Source organism: Mauremys mutica, chromosome 8, assembly GCF_020497125.1.
Source record: "Mauremys mutica isolate MM-2020 ecotype Southern chromosome 8, ASM2049712v1, whole genome shotgun sequence".
Lineage (NCBI taxonomy): Eukaryota > Metazoa > Chordata > Testudines > Geoemydidae > Mauremys > Mauremys mutica.
Window position 1 is genome coordinate 11,066,607 of NC_059079.1, and position 19,626 is coordinate 11,086,232.

The 19,626-nt window shown below is 38.3% G+C and overlaps 1 protein-coding gene across 5 annotated transcripts in view; it reads left to right on the top strand.

The window, feature by feature from the left end:
* SCP2 (sterol carrier protein 2) overlaps window positions 1–14,385 on the top strand; it is a 49,950-nt gene extending 35,565 nt beyond the window's left edge. For 4 of the 5 annotated variants that reach the window (XM_045027817.1, XM_045027814.1, XM_045027816.1 and 1 more), the window contains exons 13-16: window positions 1,773–1,866; window positions 6,203–6,332; window positions 8,986–9,065; window positions 13,799–14,385. In XM_045027817.1, coding sequence (XP_044883752.1) covers window positions 1,773–1,866; window positions 6,203–6,332; window positions 8,986–9,065; window positions 13,799–13,894 — 400 coding nt within the window. In that variant the 3' untranslated portion in view covers window positions 13,895–14,385. The remainder of the gene's footprint in view (window positions 1–1,772; window positions 1,867–6,202; window positions 6,333–8,985; window positions 9,066–13,798) is intronic. The other variant, XM_045027815.1, reaches the window with a different exon arrangement.
* Window positions 14,386–19,626: the final 5,241 nt, after the last annotated feature.

The window sequence follows — 19,626 nt, forward strand, 5'->3', positions numbered from 1 at the left end:
GTGCTTTTGCTTTCTCTCTGAAGGCTATGAATGGCTGTAATTGCCAGCAGTCGCAAGTTACCACACAGTTCTTTACAAGCAAGCACACTTATTTTTAAGGTGACAATATTATGGAGAAAACATATTAAAAACAATAGAAGAATCTAAATGCATGCTAAAAAACTTATCAGAAGTCACCCCAACTCCAACCTCAGGCCCTGGCAGGTATTAGTTCTTCAGAATCCACAACGGAGCTTCCCCCAGGGTTACAAGTTCATAACTGTCTCAGATTCAGAACCATTGTGAATAGTTCAGTCTTTCCTTTATATAGCTTGTACCTTTAATTCTGAGACTCTGGGAATAGGTAATCAGCAGATAATGGTCTTCTGCTCAGAGTGTAGCTTCAAAAGACTGGATTTTTGCATAATCAGAGATGGGGAATTTGCATTCAAGTCCCTATAGAGATTTCCCAGGCAAACTGCTTGACTGTTTGTCCCAAAGGTCCATTTTTGTCTGGCCCACTTTCACTATAGCCCTTTGAAGTTCATAACCCTTTCCAGGTTTCACATCATCTCTCCCCCGTAAAGAGGTTACATACAATCCTGGCCGACAATAATACATAACCTTTGCATTTAATATAATGGACTCCAAAGATACTTAAACTTAATTCAGTTAGTTCTTTTCACATATATTGCAGGAAATGGCCTTATCTGCCACAATTATTTACTTTCCTGAGCCGCCCCCCCCCCTTTTTTTGTCTTTCTAAATTGTAAGCTCTTTGGAGCAAGGACAGTCTTTGCATTGTCTCTACATTGCTAGCATATCCTGAGTTACTGACAATAGTGCTCTCCTTTGTGTGTGAGGAAAGGTTTTGCATACTCAGCTGATTGTGTTCCTCCTAAATAACTGCAATTAGAAATTATTACTACAACCCATTTATTTGACTTTTCTTTGACATAATTATGATCTTACAAAAATTTGGTTGGGGGAACTGCTCGTGAGATTTTTTTTTCTTTTTTCCTGAAGACAACTTTCAAAGTCTAGAAATTAAAATCTAGCCAGCTATCAATTGCTGCCTTCTTATTAAAGTTGTTTTTCCAAAAGGCTTTGCCTGTAAAAGACCTCTACTAGAAGAATTGCACTGAACATATGTAAGATGTTAGCATTAAAAAAAGTTAAGCTCCTCTGTTCACATCATTTAGCTATGCAATTGTAGTGTGATATGTTAACATTGGGTAACAAAGGGAAAGCTATTGCATTTCATGGTCATAAAGATCTTACTAAATTTTATTTCATACTGGTGCAATCTTGGTTTAAGTCATCAGAGCTAGATGTACTGTATTCAGTGGCTCCCGTAATTAAAAGTTGCTCTGGGTATACATCCAGGTAAATAAGAGCAGAACTTGGTGCCTTTATATGTAGCTCTAGATGAGATGGATTTGTACGGAATAGAGGGTTATTTGTTAGGTTCTTCACATGATTCTAAGGTCTTGTGTTTACTGCAGAGTTAACTTGCATTATAGCTTGAATCCCATTTCCCCCCCACACACACCATTAACTTAAGTGTGATGGTGCTTTTAACTCTAGTTGGCTGGCCTGTCCGGGTATAGGCTACAGCTTGAGTTTGCATAACTCATCAGCTGCTAACTAACCGCTCTGTGCAGTTGGAGCGTTACTTTGTAGTGTGGCTGCTCTCATTTGAGCCAGGCTAACTTGAATGTAGATAACTTGAGTTTACTTTGCAGTGACAGATGGCCTAAGTGATTTAAATGAGTGGTTTCCTTTCATTTCAGCAGCCAGCGCATCCAGGCTATTCCCACCAGGGCAACTGTTGATGGATTTAAGGCCCATCTTGTCTTCAAAGAGATTGAAAAGAAACTTGAAGAGGTAAATCCCTTTATTTCTTTTTTTTAAAGTCTTTATAATGGGAGACTTAATTTTTTATTTATTATGCTTTGGCTTCAGAGTTAAGGTTAATCATTTAGCTTTAATTCACACCTCATGTGCCTCGCTGCATGCAAAGACTTGAAAAATGTACTTGTCCAGAGTGAGATCTGTTCAATGTAAGGTGCATAAACTTTGGCAGAATCCATGCATGTTTTCAAAATGAGAGATGTGACCCCTTCTTAAGTCTACTAAGAGGATCACTATGTGTGTTGAGGGAGAAAATTGGTTGTTGCTGTTGACAGTCAGGTCTCTGTCTGAGTGATTTGCCACTCCACACTTTGGAGCGGGAAGCACTGTGTAGGTGGTAACTGTGACAGATATTGCAATCCTATGCAGTATTTTTGGGGACCATCGTACTAAATTTATGGATGAATTATGGATGATTGTGTTCTGCTCTCTGGGGGTGGGTTATCACAGTTCTTCCTGGAACTAAAAACTGTGGGAGGTAATAACCTGGGATATGTAAACAACTCCAAAGCACCACCTTCTGGGGTGTTTGCATATACTCATTCAAACTGGGTTTTCCAGAGACTCTTTTGGCATAAAAAGCTGAACTGATACAGGTCCTTCTTACTGATCCAGTAAATGGACAGGACCTTCTGTCCAAGGGGGCACCACCCTTGTGGAAAGGTTGGAAAGACTTTGTCTTATTAGGGCCCCATCAGACTGATGGGTGACTTCTGGTAAGGTTTTAGCATTCCTGTAGGAACTCTTATTGGGTTTTTTTTAATGCTTTTTTGGTCCTATTGTCTGCTGAGAAAGATCTGCATGGTCACTGAAAACAATGACAGGGTTTTTACCAGAGAGAAAGCGTAGCCCCATGTGCTGACCTTTAGACAGATGGCTTTCTGGGGATATTATAGTGTGACACGGGGCTAGGCAGCCTTAAAACCCCCATGCGGAAGGGAGTGGGACAAGCGTTCCTGCCCAGAGACAGGTGATGGCTAGAGATCCGAGACCTCACTGGGCAGTATTCCTGGAGTGGACCACAGAGAGGGAATGCAGATGCACTTACCCCAAACTGACAATAACCACACCGCTAAAGGGCTCTATGTGCAGGGTGGGAAGCCCAGCAATACTAATTTGGGTGGAGTGAGTGTGGGGAACTTCTGCCACCTCTACAGAGGATTTTGGGGCTGAGAGAGGCTGCTACTATGCCTGCAAAATTTCAACCCATCCTCCTTCCACCTCTGACAGGTTGCTGGGAGAGGAGCTACTCATTATAGGCTTGATCCTGCAAGGTGATGAGCACATTGGCCCAGTCTATTAAAGCACTTGAGCATGTGCTTAACTTTAAGCGTATAAGTAGTCCAGTTCTCTTCATTAGTAATATAAAATTTGAAACTGATGTGATTTGTGAATTTGCTAGGATATTCTTCTGGTACACAAAAGGTGAAGTGAGTTACAAAAACACTTTAATTACTCTAAATTATCAAACTTTGTTCTTAAAACAATTTGCTCCAAGTTGCTGGCAGGTCCTAGTAGTTCACTGGGTTCTTCTAATATGGCCTCTCCATTACTGGAGATTTGCAACTTTGGTAGCCCATTCTGTATGGTCCTCTTTATGGATGAATCGTCTTTTTGATCCACCCAAGATACCACATCATCCATCTAAATTCTTCTTTTTCTGCCTCATGTTTTTTCTGTCATCAACTTTCCCTTCCAGTGCCTGTAAACATACATTACACTCTCAACCACTTAAAATGTGGCCTGAAATAAAAACTTTCTTGTCAGAAAAACTAACTTTTGCTGAGTGCCAATCATTTCCAGTACTTGTTAGTTAGTTATGTGGTTTTTATATGATATTTTCTGAATTTTTCTGTAACACCATAATTTGAAGGATTGAATTTTTGTTATTCACAATTGTGATTTTAACACAGACCAAATACAAGTTTTTATGAGTTGGAATTTAATCTTCAGATTCATGTCCCTTCTCATCAGATGTTTATTCTTCCAGAATGTCTTTTGCTCTAGCTGTTCTGGTGCTGACTTCAGTATCCAATCTTCCATCTTCTATAATGATGCTTCCTAAGTAGCAATAATTTCTCACTTGCTGTATAGTTGTGCTGTTCACTGGAATCTTGCATGTTTTCCTAGGATCCTTGATACGCCCATAATTTTTGTCTTGTCCATATTCAACTCTAGGCCATATTCTTTGCCATATTTATATACAATCTTCACTAACTTCATCAGACTGTCTTCTGAATCAGCCAACAATACTGTCATCTGCATAGCGAATATTATTCACCCATTTTCCATTCATGTTAAAACCTTCTATTTCTTCAATTAATTTAATCAAATACTTGACATGTTTTCCATTTTCATCTCCCAATATAATTGCCTTCTAATGCCATTCATTACTGGGAGTTTGTACCCATCAGTCCCTACAGATCTTACTATATTGAGAAATTTGTAGTGGTTTCCTCAAAGGCTTTTTAGAAGTCAGTGAAACACAAGTATGCTGTTTCCCCATTTCTATTGATCTTTCTAAGATGAGCTTCACGTTCATAATGCTGTTTATGGTGCCCTATTCATTTTTGATTCCATATTGTTGTTCACTTTCTTCCTTATCAATCTTTCCTTGTATTTGGTCTTGAACAACTCACAAAAGTGTCTTAGAGGCATGTGATACTAGTCTGATTGATTTTACAACTTCACTGTGTATGAAAATCCCAAAAAAGAACACCACTATGGATTGTAAAGACTATAAAACATTCATACTCTTCATTACCTATGCCAGGGCTTTCAATCCTTCATCCCCTATGTTTTTTAACAATTCAGCTGGTATTTCATCACATCCTAGTGCTTTTCCATTCAGAAGCATTTTTATTGCTGCCATGATTTCTTCATCAGTTATTGGTGGGCTTCCCTGACTGATCTCTAGTTGAGGTTTTTCAGGCCTGTCATCATAGTTCCTTGATATATTTTTGCCATAACTCATTCTTGTCTTTTAGATATTGAGATATTGTCCATTTTTGTCCTTAAGGGTCGTATTGATCACTTTTGTTTAATTAAAGTCTCTTCTGTTTTTGATATATCTCACTTTGTTCTCCTTATCCACTTGTTCAATTTCTTTGTATTTCTCATTCAAACTTTGCTAACCTGTTGCATTTACATGTTACTTTATTTAGTCTTTGATTTTCCTCCTTTTCTGTTGTCGATCTTTGTGTATTGTGCTCACCTAGTTACTGTTGTTAATTTTCAGCTTTTATTTGGTGTTTGCTGCTTGCTATAATGAAAGAATGGTAATGTTGTGGAAAAAGACCACGAGTTGTGTTTGGATCAGGCTTCCTTTATTGAATACAAGCGCGCAGGGGGTGACAGCTATCGGAGCTGCCCCCGATTCAAGGAACACACAAGCTTTTAAAGCTTAAAACCACAAACAAATTACCCATGCTTTCGTCTTAATTACCTTATTTGGAATACATTGCAAAATCAATACAGGTCAAAAGCAAAAAGAATAATCATATTCCCATATTCAGCCTTTCTTGTTGTTGTTATTCACAGTCTGGTTCTTTTGGGGTTTGACTTTTCTAACAGTACTGTTACGGTTATATATTTCTTAAGCGTGGCTATTGCAAATTGTCCTGTTTGGGGACTTTTCCTCCTCATGCCCCTTATACACAGAAAGCCATTGTTCCATTTTGGGGACTTTCCATTCGGCCATGAAAAATCAGAAACATGCTCGGCCAATACTTTAGGCCTACTAGCTTGACCAGAGTTTTAAGGCCCTCTTTCGATTTTCCTCCACGGTAACATGGCCTTTTTCCAAGCTTAAAGCAAAACTTATAATAGGGCAAGTCTGTCATTTTCAAGCAAGTATTAATATTTACCTGTTTTTTATAATATATTTGATCTTTGCTTTTAAACTCATATTTGTAAATGACAGTTATTTGAGACCTTGGAATTATTTGTTCTTTTTGGGTTTAGTAGACTTTTATCAGTATGTTGGGAGGTGTAACTCCAAAAAATGGGGAATGATTACATTAATTAAAGCAATTATATATTACCATTGGTCTCAAAATTAACAGATATTCAACTTCCAAAGAGTATGTATTTATGTACAATAGCTATAGTACATAAATTCAGGTTTGCATGTGTTAAATTAAGCTTATCAGAATGAATTGAATAGATCTTTAATAACAGGTTGAAAGATTCATCCATTGCTACTTGGTGTAAACATCTGTTTAAAACAAATTATTTTAATTGTGCCAAAGCTGATGGAATGAAGTGATTCACTTGTCCATCAAATGTAACTTATGCATAATTGTTACAGGAAGGAGAACATTTTGTCAAGAAAATTGGTGGTATCTTTGCCTTCAAAGTAAAAGATGGTCCTGATGGTAAAGAAGCAACCTGGATAGTAGATGTGAAAAATGGTAAAGGCTCTGTAGATATTAATTCAGGTCAGTGCTGTTATCTCTACAGTATGTCTTTTGGTATAACCCATGTTATCAGAATGAAAGGGAACTATCAGGTCCTCGAAGGTTACGTACAAAATATGAACTTCTTTAGTTAAACAAGAACTACATTATTTTTAAAATCCCCACCTCATCATTGACAAATGAAGTTAAGTTTTAATCCTCATTGTTTGGTTATGGCTAAGATTAAGTGCTGTTCCTCTTCTTCTTCTCCTTCTGTCCTCATATTTCCTATGACACTTTTTTAAGACTTTCCAGTTAGATAAGCAGTATTTGAGGAGATTAGAACATACATGACTCTTGGAAGTACCAGTGCCAGAATAAACAGAATCGGGTGATTACTACACTAATGGATAGCCTAGAAATGCCTGAAAGGACAGATAGAAGATTGTTCTTGAAATCTGGGGGGCAGGCTTAATTGCAGCTGCAAATTGGAGCATGCCTGGCCCATGTCTAGAATTGCTGCACCCACTGATTACAAGATAAATCAACATTGGCTGCATGTAAGGGTACAAAACTTGGTGGGGGGAATTATATATAATGCTATTACAGAAAGAGTGGAAGTATTTGACATTCTCCTCTCCACTGCTGTGGAGTAAAAATACCTCAGACTTGTTCACTGACTGTACTTCAGAGAATTGGATGGTTCATGTCTTTTGTAATTTTGTCCTTGGACATAAATCTGCAACTGAGTTAGCAGAATTTAAGTAAGGTATTGTTAGTTTAAGGAGAAGATGTTTTCAGTCGTTATTCTTTCTGTTATGAATGCATTAAAGAACAATGCTATATAGAGATATACTGGTCTATCTTTTGTCATAATTAAAATCCAGTCAAGAAAGTCAGTGAAAACTCGTTGTGGTTACAGATACAGATGAAATAGATGATAACACTTTCAGCTGGTTTATGGTTAAGGAGATTTTGAAATCTCCTGGGGTTGCACTAACTCAGCAGCTGTGGCTGTGAGCTTTTTGTTAAGAAATGTACAAAGGAAAACAGAACACACACGCCTCCTCTTGAAAGGCTCTGGGCAGGAAATGCCTCAACTTGGAGTTTGTGTAGTGATACATATCTCCAGGAACTCTCTCAGGAGAAAATAAACATCTAATCCAAGTTAAAGTTTTTATTTCTACTTAGAAATTAAGTTCACAATACAAATCAAAAGGGTGAAAAAATATGAATCTAACTCCTGGAGTTAACTTTTAACTAATCACATAAGGATCTGTTTCTCAGTGAATGGGGAATTAAATACGTTTCCCAAACCTAATACGAAGTAATACTTAGTTTTCAGCACCTTTCACAAATATTAAAATCCCCTATGTAGTTCCAAGAGCAGAACAGGAAGTGACATTTCCCTTCCCTGCAAATGAGCATCAAGCTGGTTCTGGGGGGACTATGTAGAGTAGATATTGCTATGCCCATTGAAGGTGAAGTTCTGTGCTGCATTTCTAAAGGTACACCTACATTGCAATAAAAGACCTGTGGCACTGCCGCAGCTTGGGTCAGCTGACTCGGGCTTGAACTGCAGGGCTATAAAATTGCTATGTTGATACTCTAGCTAGAGCGTGGGCGCTGGACCCTCCTCCCTCGCAGCATTTCAAAGTCTGGCTCCAGCCAGAGCCCAAATGTCTATACTGCCATTTTATAGCTCCACAGCCCATGCCCTGTGAGTCCGAGTTAGCTGACCTGAGCCAGCTGCAGGTCTTTGATTCCAATGTAGATATACCCTCAGAGGTATAAACACAGAACTCGCAAACCAGGAGAAGGGAAGGCTTTAAGAGGCCCTGGCTCCTCCTGATCCTAGGCTGCTCTGGGGGCTGTGGTGGCCCCTAGGATCACTGTCACACATATGATGTTTCCCTCCCACATTTTGCACACCCTCTGTAGTTGGGCATGTGAGGAGGTCCTCATAAGACGGTTTTTCTGCAGTGCCAGCAATAAGGAAATCCCAACCAGCCAGGACTTCTAGAGGCCATTAATGTCTGATTCTTTCCCCAGCATAAAGGGGCTAAAGTGTGGTTGAGGATCTCTCCCTCATTTCAGTTGAGATTAACAATTGTGATGGATTATTGTTGTGGACTCTACTCCTTTTGAAACTGGATTGTGGTCACAGGCTCACTTTACAGGCCCCAAACAGTCCTCAGATATTAGCAACTTCCAGTTGCCAGTGACCAGGGTCTGATTTGTACTAGCAGTCTAGAGAAAATTTTTAAATCTTATTGCTATACTCCAGCCCATCTAATCCCAGTGCCCCTTATTATTAATGGACTTGGTTTTGTAGCAAATGCATTAATACTTAGATTTAAGTACTGCCCGTCTGGGACTCCTGCTGATCCTTATGTAACAGGGTTTCTCAATCAAGTTCCCTCTGACACTTACCCAACAAATATTTGTTAGTGATTATGCAGTACTTATGCTGCTATACCTGCTAATGAGTCTCGCTCATATTTTATCCCTTCCTTCCAACTTCTGCTGAGCTCTGTTAATAAGCAGCATGTGACCCTATAGACCATGACTTCTTTTAATATCATTCCACTACTCTACATTCGCAGGAGCTTTAATGTGAGTCATGCCTGAGAGTGCTCTGTTTCTCTCAACTTGAAGCTAAACAGTCAAACTCTGTCTCTGTTATGTGTTACAGATAAGAAAGCTGACTGTACAATTACAATGGCTGATTCTGACTTGTTGGCTTTAATGACTGGCAAAATAAATCCACAGACAGTAAGTAAAATGAAGATTAAATGAAAAGCTGAATATCTATAATTGTTTTTATTTTACATAGGCTATGAAGCAACACCTTTTATTTTTTTCTGGATTCTTTTGGATAAGTGATCAATACTTTTTTATGCAAGAGTATTTTTTGAACACCTGTTAGATCTAAAGAATAGCAAATATAGGTTTTTACACTAATGTACTTCCAGCGTACTTGGCAGAATGTTTACCTGGCAATCAGTAAGTGCAATTAATAAATTTCCTGGTTGGAATTGCTTCATTATTCAGTCTTATTATAAAAAGGCTGCATGCTGAAGAAATAAATAGCAGAAAATACACTAGTCACAGAACACCTAAGTACTGAACAGTCTAAAACAAGGCAGTTACTGTGCCACAATTCTAAGATTCTGTAGGTGCTTGAGTCATATATTGCTTCTAAAAATGTTACACTCATGCTTGAAACTGTTTATTAAATTCCTGCTGTTTTGTAACTGCACTACTGGGACATTTAGAAAATTATGAAAGTGCCACTCACAGTTCCATAGTTAAGGGTGAATTGAGCATTTTTGCACTTAAACCAGAGACGCAACCAGTTTGTTGTGTACGAAGAATATAGCATATCCTCACCAAAATCACAGCATTCACTCTTTGAATACAGACTGCAATTTTGTGAGACCTTACAAGCAAATGTATTAATTAGTTTACAAGCAAATTTTATTACTTTAAAATGAGTCTTTTGAGTAATTTAGCACCTGATGTTGGACCTTATCTTTGTCCTGAATAATCTTAATAATGGAATAACACAGATGTTTTACACTTTTCTTATACTTAAAAACTCACTGAAATCTTATGTGCAGGCTATTTTTGAAGACAATTTTAGGATTAATGGTAATTTTTTTCCCCTGTTCTTCATAAGTGGAAGTTTCTCCTTTAGCATGGCGATGAGGAATTTTGTTCTTCTGCAGAGAATTTTACATAGAACTGGTCTCTTTCAAAATGGCTGTCATCTCCCATTATTTTCAATGAGATGGAAGACATTGGCTGTTCTCAGATGGTCATTTTTATAAGGGATTGTTTCCCATAGTGTTCCTCTCTGCCTTCTGATAGTATAGGGGGCTTCACTTATTGGAAACAAGTGGTGGTAGTGGTCAGTTTGACTGTGGGTGGCAGCTGATGCTCTGTCCCATTGAAAACCATGGGAGAAGATGGCCATTGAGAAAGAGGGCAATTCTTGAGTCTCTCTGATTTTTATTAACCAGCCTCTGTGACAAATAAGCTTTCATTTTTTAAATAAAGGCAAAAAAGACCATTAATCCTAAAAATTTGTTTTGAAAAGCTACATATTATACTGGATGTACTCACCAGATAGGCCAGGAGGGGAAATTTGAGGTCTGAAGGTTGCAGGAGAAGACAAGGGGGAAATTAGTATCTGTATGCAGGGGATTGTGGAGTGCACAAAGGAGGGAAAAACTGGTGTTGTGTACAGGGAGATAGATGCAGACACAAGCAGCAGGGAGAATTTGGGCAAGGGGAGAGAGAAGGAAACAGAGGTACACGCTGTGGCTGTTTTGTGCTGCTCTGGTGATGCAAAGCAGCTGTAAAAAAAAAAAAAAAAAAAACCAGTTGAATTGGCCAGTATGCTCTTGCTGATTTGCTCTGCTTTAGAGTGGCATAAAGCCATCAGAACATACTGGTGAATCTGGCCTAAAAGTTAAAATTATTTTTAATTTTAAGTTGATACTTTATATTTTCAAATCATCAGAAATATCTCAGGGTAATGTTCTCTTTGGGATTCTTGCTTGCGGTTCATATATAACACTTTTTGTCTGGGAATTCCCTTGAGTTTTATTATTAAAATTACTCAAAGAAATTCCTGGACTAACAGTGTGATAAAATGGAGTTAAGGTTGAATTTACCCACCACTAATTTAGGGTAAAATACATTATAGGGATTTTCTAATTATCCCAAATAACAAATGTTGCAAACCCAGAAATTCAGATTTAACCTTAAACTTAAATATCCAAATATGTGAAAGTGCAGAAATCCAAACAACCTTAACTGTCCTGTACTGATACAATGTGGGGGTGAGAAAAAAAAATCTCTTTAAAAATCTGTTTTATCTGATCTGGCACCACATAACCCTAAACTGCCTTTATCAGAATCATATGTTACTGTGTTGTGTTACTACAGAGAAGTTAATGTTGTTTGGGGACAGTAGTGCCAGTAATGCACAATCTGGGAAGGCTTTTCGGCTGATAAGCATGTTCCACTCTGAACTCCAGTGTGTAGCCTATGAATCACTTATGAGGAGGCTTCATGACATGCAGAAAGGATGCAGTCTGAAATGAAAAAAAGTAGTAGTAGTTAGCCATCCCATTCAATTTGGGAATGTCTGGCTTTCCTCATCACCAGCCCCCTCCAACATATATGATGGTGGCTTAATGAAATTTATGAAAATTAACTTCTCTCTTTGCACTGTATACTTTTATGCAAAGCTGAGAATATAACAAAAAACAACAACCCCAAAACTTTTTTGCCAAACTTGGTAAGATATTTAGATAGAATATTGAAGTCCTAATTTTTCCACATACACTTTTGCTTTCCAATATTTCTATGTAATTTGTGTGAAGTAAACATTTAACTCTGTTTTGTGGTCTGTCACTGAAATTTCAGGAGTACTTGTGGCACCTTAAAGACTAACAAATTTATTGTAGCATGAGCTTTCGTGAGCTAAAGCTCACTTCTTCGGATGCATAGAATGGAACACACAGACAGGAGATATTTATACATACAGAGAACATGAAAAGGTGGAAGTATGCATACCAACAGGCAGAGTCTAATCAATTGAGATGAGCTATCGTTAGCAGGAGGAAAAAAAACTTTTTGAAGTGATAATTAAGATGGCCCATAGAAGGTGTGAGGAGAACTTAACATAGGGAAATAGATTCAATTGGTGTAATGACCCAACCATTCCCAGTCTTTATTTAGACCACAGTTAATGGTATCTAGTTTGCATATTAATTCAAGTTCAGCAGTGACAGAGCCAGAAGAGTACCCAGAAGCCACCTACTACAGGACAGGCCTAAAAAAGAAAATAACAGAACACCACTAGCCATCACCTACAGCCCCCAACTAAAACCTCTCCAGCGCATCATCAAAGATTTACAACCTATCCTTAAAGATGATCCCTCACTCTCACAGATCTTGGGAGACAGGCCAGTCCTTGCTTATAGACAGCCTCCCAACCTGAAGCAAATACTCACCAGCAACCGCACACCATACAACATAAACACTAACCCAGGAACCTATCCTTGCAATAAAGCCCGATGCCAGCTCTGTCCACATATCCATTCAAGTGACACCATCACAGGACCTAATCACATCAGACACACCATCAGGGGCTCGTACACCTGCACATCTACCAACGTGATATATGCCATCATGTGCCAGCAATGCCCCTCTGCCATGTACATTGGCCAAACCGGACAGTCTCTACGCAAAAGAATAAATGGACACAAATCTGACATCAGGAATCATAACATTCAAAAACCAGTGGGAGAACACTTCAACCTTCCTAACCACTCAGTGACAGACTTGAAGGTGGCAATTTTGCAACAAAAAAACTTCAAAAACAGACTCCAAAGAGAGACTGCTGAACTTGAATTAATATGCAAACTAGATACCATTAACTGTGGTCTAAATAAAGACTGGGAATGGTTGGGTCATTACACCAATTGAATCTATTTCCCTATGTTAAGTTCTCCTCACACCTTCTATGGGCCATCTTAATTATCACTTCAAAAAGTTTTTTTTCCTCCTGCTAACGATAGCTCATCTCAATTGATTAGACTCTGCCTGTTGGTATGCATACTTCCACCTTTTCATGTTCTCTGTATGTATAAATATCTCCTGTCTGTGTGTTCCATTCTATGCATCCGAAGAAGTGAGCTTTAGCTCACGAAAGCTCATGCTACAATAAATTTGTTAGTCTTTAAGGTGCCACAAGTACTCCTGTTTTTTTTTGCGGATACAGACTAACACGGCTGCTACTCTGAAACCTGAAATTTCAGGGGTTCTGACATGCTTTTGTGGAGCCCAAGTCCTTCCTTATATAGTAAAAGAGACTTCTGACATTTAATATACTTAACTGCTTAGATACCACAATTACGTAGCACTATATATAAACTTCAGGAAGTTCCATCAGGCCCTGATCCTGAAAAGATGTACATACGTGCTTAACTTTACGTATGTGAATCATCTCATTGACTTTATTGGGACTGATCACGTGCATAAATCTCTGCAGGATTGGGGCCTAATTCTCAAAGGCCCATATTCTAGATGTTCTGTTCATTCTTCACAGACAGTTGTGGTTGGCAGCTTCCATTATCATCACATTTTGGATTCAGTATTTAAAAGGTAAAAAATGTAAAGCAGTCTATAATGCAGCATTTTGACATGGGGAATTGTTAAATGCCTACTTCTCTACAATTTTTTTTTCTTGATTCTTTAACTGAGTCTACGTGTAACTGCCGCAGAGGTGATGTGTTTTAGTCTGTAAAGAAATTACAGCCCATGCTACAAAGTCTTTTTCTATTCTGTATTGCCATACTATTTAAAGCCTCCAAAGATTAAGTATAAACCTTGGATGAAGTGGTGCAATAAAGACAGGACATCGTCACCTGAAAGGATTAGAAGCATCAAAACCAAAGGACAAAATAACATTCTTCATTTCGTCTTTGCAGGCTTTCTTTCAAGGTAAATTGAAGGTTTCTGGGAACATGGGCATGGCTATGAAGCTTCAGAGCCTACAGCTTCAGCCAGGCAAAGCTAAACTTTGAATTCATTTGACTGCACTTCACACACAAGACTTGATATATATGTTTGTCAAAATCCAGAGTGGAACTAGACATTGAAAGTAACAGTGGTACACGTTTTTCTAAATTTGGGTAATCGAATCCATCTTTCCTAAACTTAACAGAGCGTTAGTAGAGATTTAAGTACTGTCTTGCTGAACTCCATATATCTGTCTAGTGCAAAGTGAATGTAGTAATTGTGACTTCAAACTAAACTGAGGCATTCATGGTTATAAACAGTATAATGCAAGGAATTAGATAAATAAAATTTGATGGTAACCAGTCTGAATTATTTTTAAAAGCCTTATGTATTTTTAATGAGAAAGGTCACTTTGGTGTCACTGAACTTAAATCTAACAAATTGGTTCTTTAATTAAAATTATTTTATGAGAGGGATCTCTACAGCTACGTAACTCTTTTTAAACTCCTAGGAATCTGCTTTTAAAATATTTTCCATACTACTGCTTTGGAAATTTTAAAAAAACCCAAACCTCTAGAAGTAAATAAAAACATTCAAAATTAGTGGTCAGACTAAAATTTGCTTTGAGATTCACAGCATTAATTGTAATGCCTCATCACCTTGAAATAAGATTGAGAGGAAAATCAGATAACAGCTGCTTTGTTTAAATACTTATTAATAAAATGTTCCTAGAGCTGATAATTCTTTTAAGTTTTTACCTAATACTGTAAAAAATTCTTATTCCTTTTTATTTGGTGGAAAAATAATGTATTCTGGTCAAATGTTTAATAGAAAATTAAATATGCTTTCCTATTCTGTGTGGCGTTTTTGTCAGATTTTATTATATAAATCAATTTTCATGGTGCATACTGTGAGGACTATTGGGGCCAGTTTTTCTATGGATCACCAAGTGGGTGACAGAGTAGTCTGTTATCTACTGCAGGATTCAGTGTAGAGAACCCAGTGTCTGGGGAAGAATATCTCACATAATGTTCTGATTTTATATATTTGTTGGCTAAACTAAAGAAGCAAAAAAGCATAAAATACATATAAACAAGTCAAAGCCCTGGCTGGGATGGTTTAGTTGGTGTTGGTCCTGCTTTTAGCAGGGGGTTGGACTAGATACCTCCTGAGGTCTCTTCCAACCCTGATATTCTATGATTCTATGAAATTAAAATAAAATGGATTAACATCAGATCTTTGAATTAATCTAAGTATCCGATTGATTAAATCATGCCAAATAAACCGAATTCTTAAAAAGCTTTACCTAATAATTTGGAAAGCAGTCTTAGCTATCAGCCCTAAAATAATAGGACATTGTCAATGCCAACTGATATATTTGTCATACCAACAGGAAGGGTCAAATCACTCCCAGGTTGAAATTTTCTGATGCCCAGTGTGGCATTCCCTGCCCAAATTACAGATGATTAGGCAACAATCTTTCCCATCTCCTCTAAAACAGATTACAAAAATTTAGATGAAAATAAGTTTCAGGATTTAAGCATGTGACCCCGAAACGCTGAAATGTGTGATCTTTTAGATAGCAATGCTAACCTGGGGCAGTTTTAGGTGTTTGAGGAAATATTCTCTGGACATGTTTTCAAATTCTGTGGATTCTATCCAAATGCCCACTACCAGCCATCTTCTGGAGTTAAAAAACCCCGCAAAACCCAAGTACAAGCATGTTAAGATAGAGGTATCCCTCTACTAGTAAAAAATGGGAAAAGAATACAAAACCAAAAAGGCTGATATTCAGGGTGGTTTTCATTCAGCTTCATGAGGCTGGTATGTAGTTGAAAAGATTAGCTGGTGGGTTTGTTAGCTCAGCTATTAAATGACAACAGAGTTGCTGATTGGCTAGAGGTCACTTGGTTATAGCTGCTGTATCTCAGACATTGCTGTCTACCTGCCCCCTGGCCTTTTTGTCAGTCATTGTGGAAGCATATGGCAAGAGGCTAGCAGCAATCGCCAGAAGCAGTGGTTTCTTCTTTACCTTCATTTTTTGAAGATTGTGGTCTGACTGGTTCTTACCCTTTGGAGCTACTCAAGAATTTCTTGGCAAATCCAAATGAGCGACTTCCCTTCAGAAAACACTGCCATTGTCCAATGGGGTTTGGATAGATCTGCCTTATGCAAACAAATAACTGCTCAATGCTACTAATTTCAAGCACAGAAAGTTTATAGATCAAAAACATCCAGTCAGCAGGTTCATAGGTATTTTTACACATTTGACAGTCATGGGTCCATCTGCAGATGATATCTCAACCATCGTAAAACAATTTAACTTGGGTTTGTGCTAGGTGTGTTATGTATGGAGAAACCTTAACTCTCACAACAGTGTTTTTGTGTACTGTATAAGAAACAGGCAAACACTATCAGGATTCCGTGCTGTGCAATGTTCTTACCTTTTATAGCCACAACAATCGGATCACATGGGATGTTTACCCCCATCTTATCGTAATAGAGAAGAATCTGTTCAAGTGTTAGTGAGATGTGCAAACCAGTAAGTTCCTTGCTTGTGTGGTAGAATGAAATTCCTTCATGACCCCAAATTTAGTGGCAATTTAAACTCTGCTTGTGCCCAAGAATCACTTGCTTCGTACACTGGTGATGGGGAATGGGTGCAAAGTCCTCCTTTGATGTACCCTAAACTTGGTTTGCATGTGTCTTTCATTTCCAGACTGTCCATGTGTTTCTCAGAAGTTGCATAAAGTAAATAGATCATTACCGAAGCCTTTGTCACCTCTTTAAGAACCTATACATGCAAGGAGATTCCCCGTTTGCCTCCATAACCTTGTCTTCTCCAAACAACATAGGCTTAAGCACTTCACCATCTCATAACTAAGATCCTCCATACCTTTTGATCATCTGTTTTCCTGATCTCCAGAATGTGTGCATCTCTACATTGACAGAGTGCTCCAAACTGGATGAATGGTGGAACTCTGGCAAGCTGCTATTTCAAGTACCTTATCATCTTTTTGTGTTAGCCTGATTCCTTTCCCCCATTTCTCTGATTCTCCCTTGCAGGCAGTGAAGTATTGCACTGGAAATGTGAAAATAACTTTTGGTATTAAAGGCCTTAAAAAAAACCAACACTTCTCCTTCAGGCAGTAGACTTAGTAGTTTCAGGTTCCCAGCTCATATGAGCAGAAATTTCAGCTTCAGCAATTAAACCTTATAAAGTTCCCCCTTTGTTTGTGGGCTTCAATGAATAATCTTTTTCTTTTTGAAATATGTCATTAGTTTTATCAACTGAAATTAAGTTGTTGATCATTTAACATTGGTAAAGAAAAACTGTCAAGAGTTGGCAGACCTAATATTTTCATCTTTATATCTGTTTGCAAAGTCCATGTAATTTTTATATATGATTTTTTGTATTAAAAATGTGCAAAACACATGTTTCAGTACATGTAGAAAATCAAATCCATGTCTCCAAGGTTGAGCTGATGAGCAGAGCTTGTGTCTAATTCAGCAGATTTGGCTTGCAGGAATTGGTGTTACTATTTCACTTTTGGTTCAGAGCCCCTGATTTTTTTGTTTTGTTTTGTTTTGTTTTCTGTCTCTTTGAATTTTGCATTTGAACCTAGCTGTTTTGCCTGATTTGAAGACACAGCTAAGCACCATGGAGTTTTGATAGATCCTCCTAAAACCATAGGCCTAACTGCTCAAAAGTGATTAGTGATTTTGGGTGCGCAACTTGAGACACTTAAAGGGGAGATGATTTTCAGAGTGTAGGAGTTCAGCACTTTCTGAAAATTAGGCCACTTTAAGGTGTCTCAATTTGGGCACTTAAATCACTAATCACCTTTGAAAATATAGGCCATACATGCAGTGCAGGATCACAAACTTTTGAGAATGCCTCGCCCAAATCAGGCACATTTGCTAGAGCACTCTCCATAGCTGAATGAGTGTGCATGAACCACAGGTCTGGGATATCTAGGGAAACAGTTTTGGGCTTCAAATTTCTACAGTTTTATAAGTTGTCAGATAGGGCTGGCCCTATGATTAGCATGGCCACATGGGAAGTATGGCATGCAGGTCCTTGGGCAGACTTCTATAGCTGCATAGGACATTTTGAGGTGGGGACAGGATTGGATAGATGGATAGATCATTTTTTGTTATACTAATGGGAGTACGTGCTCATTTTTTATAGGTTTGGTGAGTCGTGAAGGGAGGTCAGGTTGCTTGTCACTGGTGGGGAGTATGGATGAAGAGGCTTAGTCAGTTAGCAGGAGGAGGAGGAAGGAAGATTTATGGTGTGTGTGTGTGTTGGAGCCAACCGTCCACTCTTTGGGGCCATGTAAGGCAATGGTTCTCAACCAGGGGTACACATACCCCAGGGGGGGGTGCAGAGGTCTTCCGGGGGGGGGGGGGTACATCAACTCATCTAGAGATATGCTTAGTTTTAGAATAGGCTACATAAAAAGCATTAGCAAAGTCAGTACAAACTAAAATTTCATACAGACGACTTGTTTATACTGTGCTATATACTATACACTGAAATGTAAGCACAATATTTGTATTCCAATTGATTTATTTTATAATTGTATGGTCAAAATGAGAAAGTCAGCAATTTTTCAGCAAGAGAGCGCCATGTCACTTCTGTGTTTTTATGTCTGATTTTGTAAGCAAGTCGTTTTTAAGTGAGGTGAAAGATAAATGAGACTCCTGAAAGGGATACAGCAGTCTGGAAAGGCAAAGAGCCACTGGTGTAAGGCATATTGCAGACTGCTGGGAGGAAAAGTTCTTGGTGACAAATAAACACTCAACACAAGCATGAGGCTGTGTGTGACCATCCTCTTCCCACGTGCCCACTTCGTAGTTGATCGTTTTAGATTGTAAACTTCCTGGAGCAGGGACTTTCTCTCCTCTGATTTATATGCTGCCGAGCTGAATGTCAGTTCTCAATAAATGGAGACTAATGATGCCCAGGACTAGACTGGCAGATAAAAGGCAGGGGACAAAATCTCTTTAATTATGAAAAATCAATATCTGAGGAAGCAAACCACATATGGAGGACAAATGGTGAAGAGCCACTCAGTGTGGTGTGGAACCAGTTCTTGCAGTACTAAAAACAAAAACCAGGTGCACCACTTGCAGGAGTGACACCATGGGCCATATTGTGCTGTATATTTTTAAGCAGAATTTCCCACCAACTTCAACAGGTAGCTCTGCTTAAAAACAGATGACCAAATATATCCCTTTAAGTGGGGTCACAAACCAGGAGGTGGTAGTTATTTTTAAGAGGTACAGAAATATTATCAGTGCTACATCAAATTAATCAGGATTTGTGATACATAATAGAGAAAAGTACAAAATACACTTTGTATCAACTGTATATGGTCAGTTAAAAGCCATACACAGTTATTGTTAGGAAACATGAAAAAATGTATGTCCTCCAAGAAAATTAGGGGTCTGAACTAAAGTCACTAAAATCAGTGGAAAGAGGCTAGTGGGTTTAGGATTAGGACATATAGTTTATATCTTGGATTTGAATACCTGCCTCAGTACTGAATCACATTGGATACCAAAGTTTTCCATCTTTAAGAGAGTATATATGGCAATTTACCTGAAAGATGCTTTTTATAAAAGGTTTGTCTTGGCGTCTCTTCAGGAGTATCAATGTTTCTGTAACAAGCCCAGGTTGACAAGGACGGACGCAAAGGATAAGAGAAAACAAAGGTAAGCAAATTTTTGCAATGTTTTAGACTCTATTAAAAGTAAACTTAATCTAACTAATCCCTCTCACTCGCTCCTT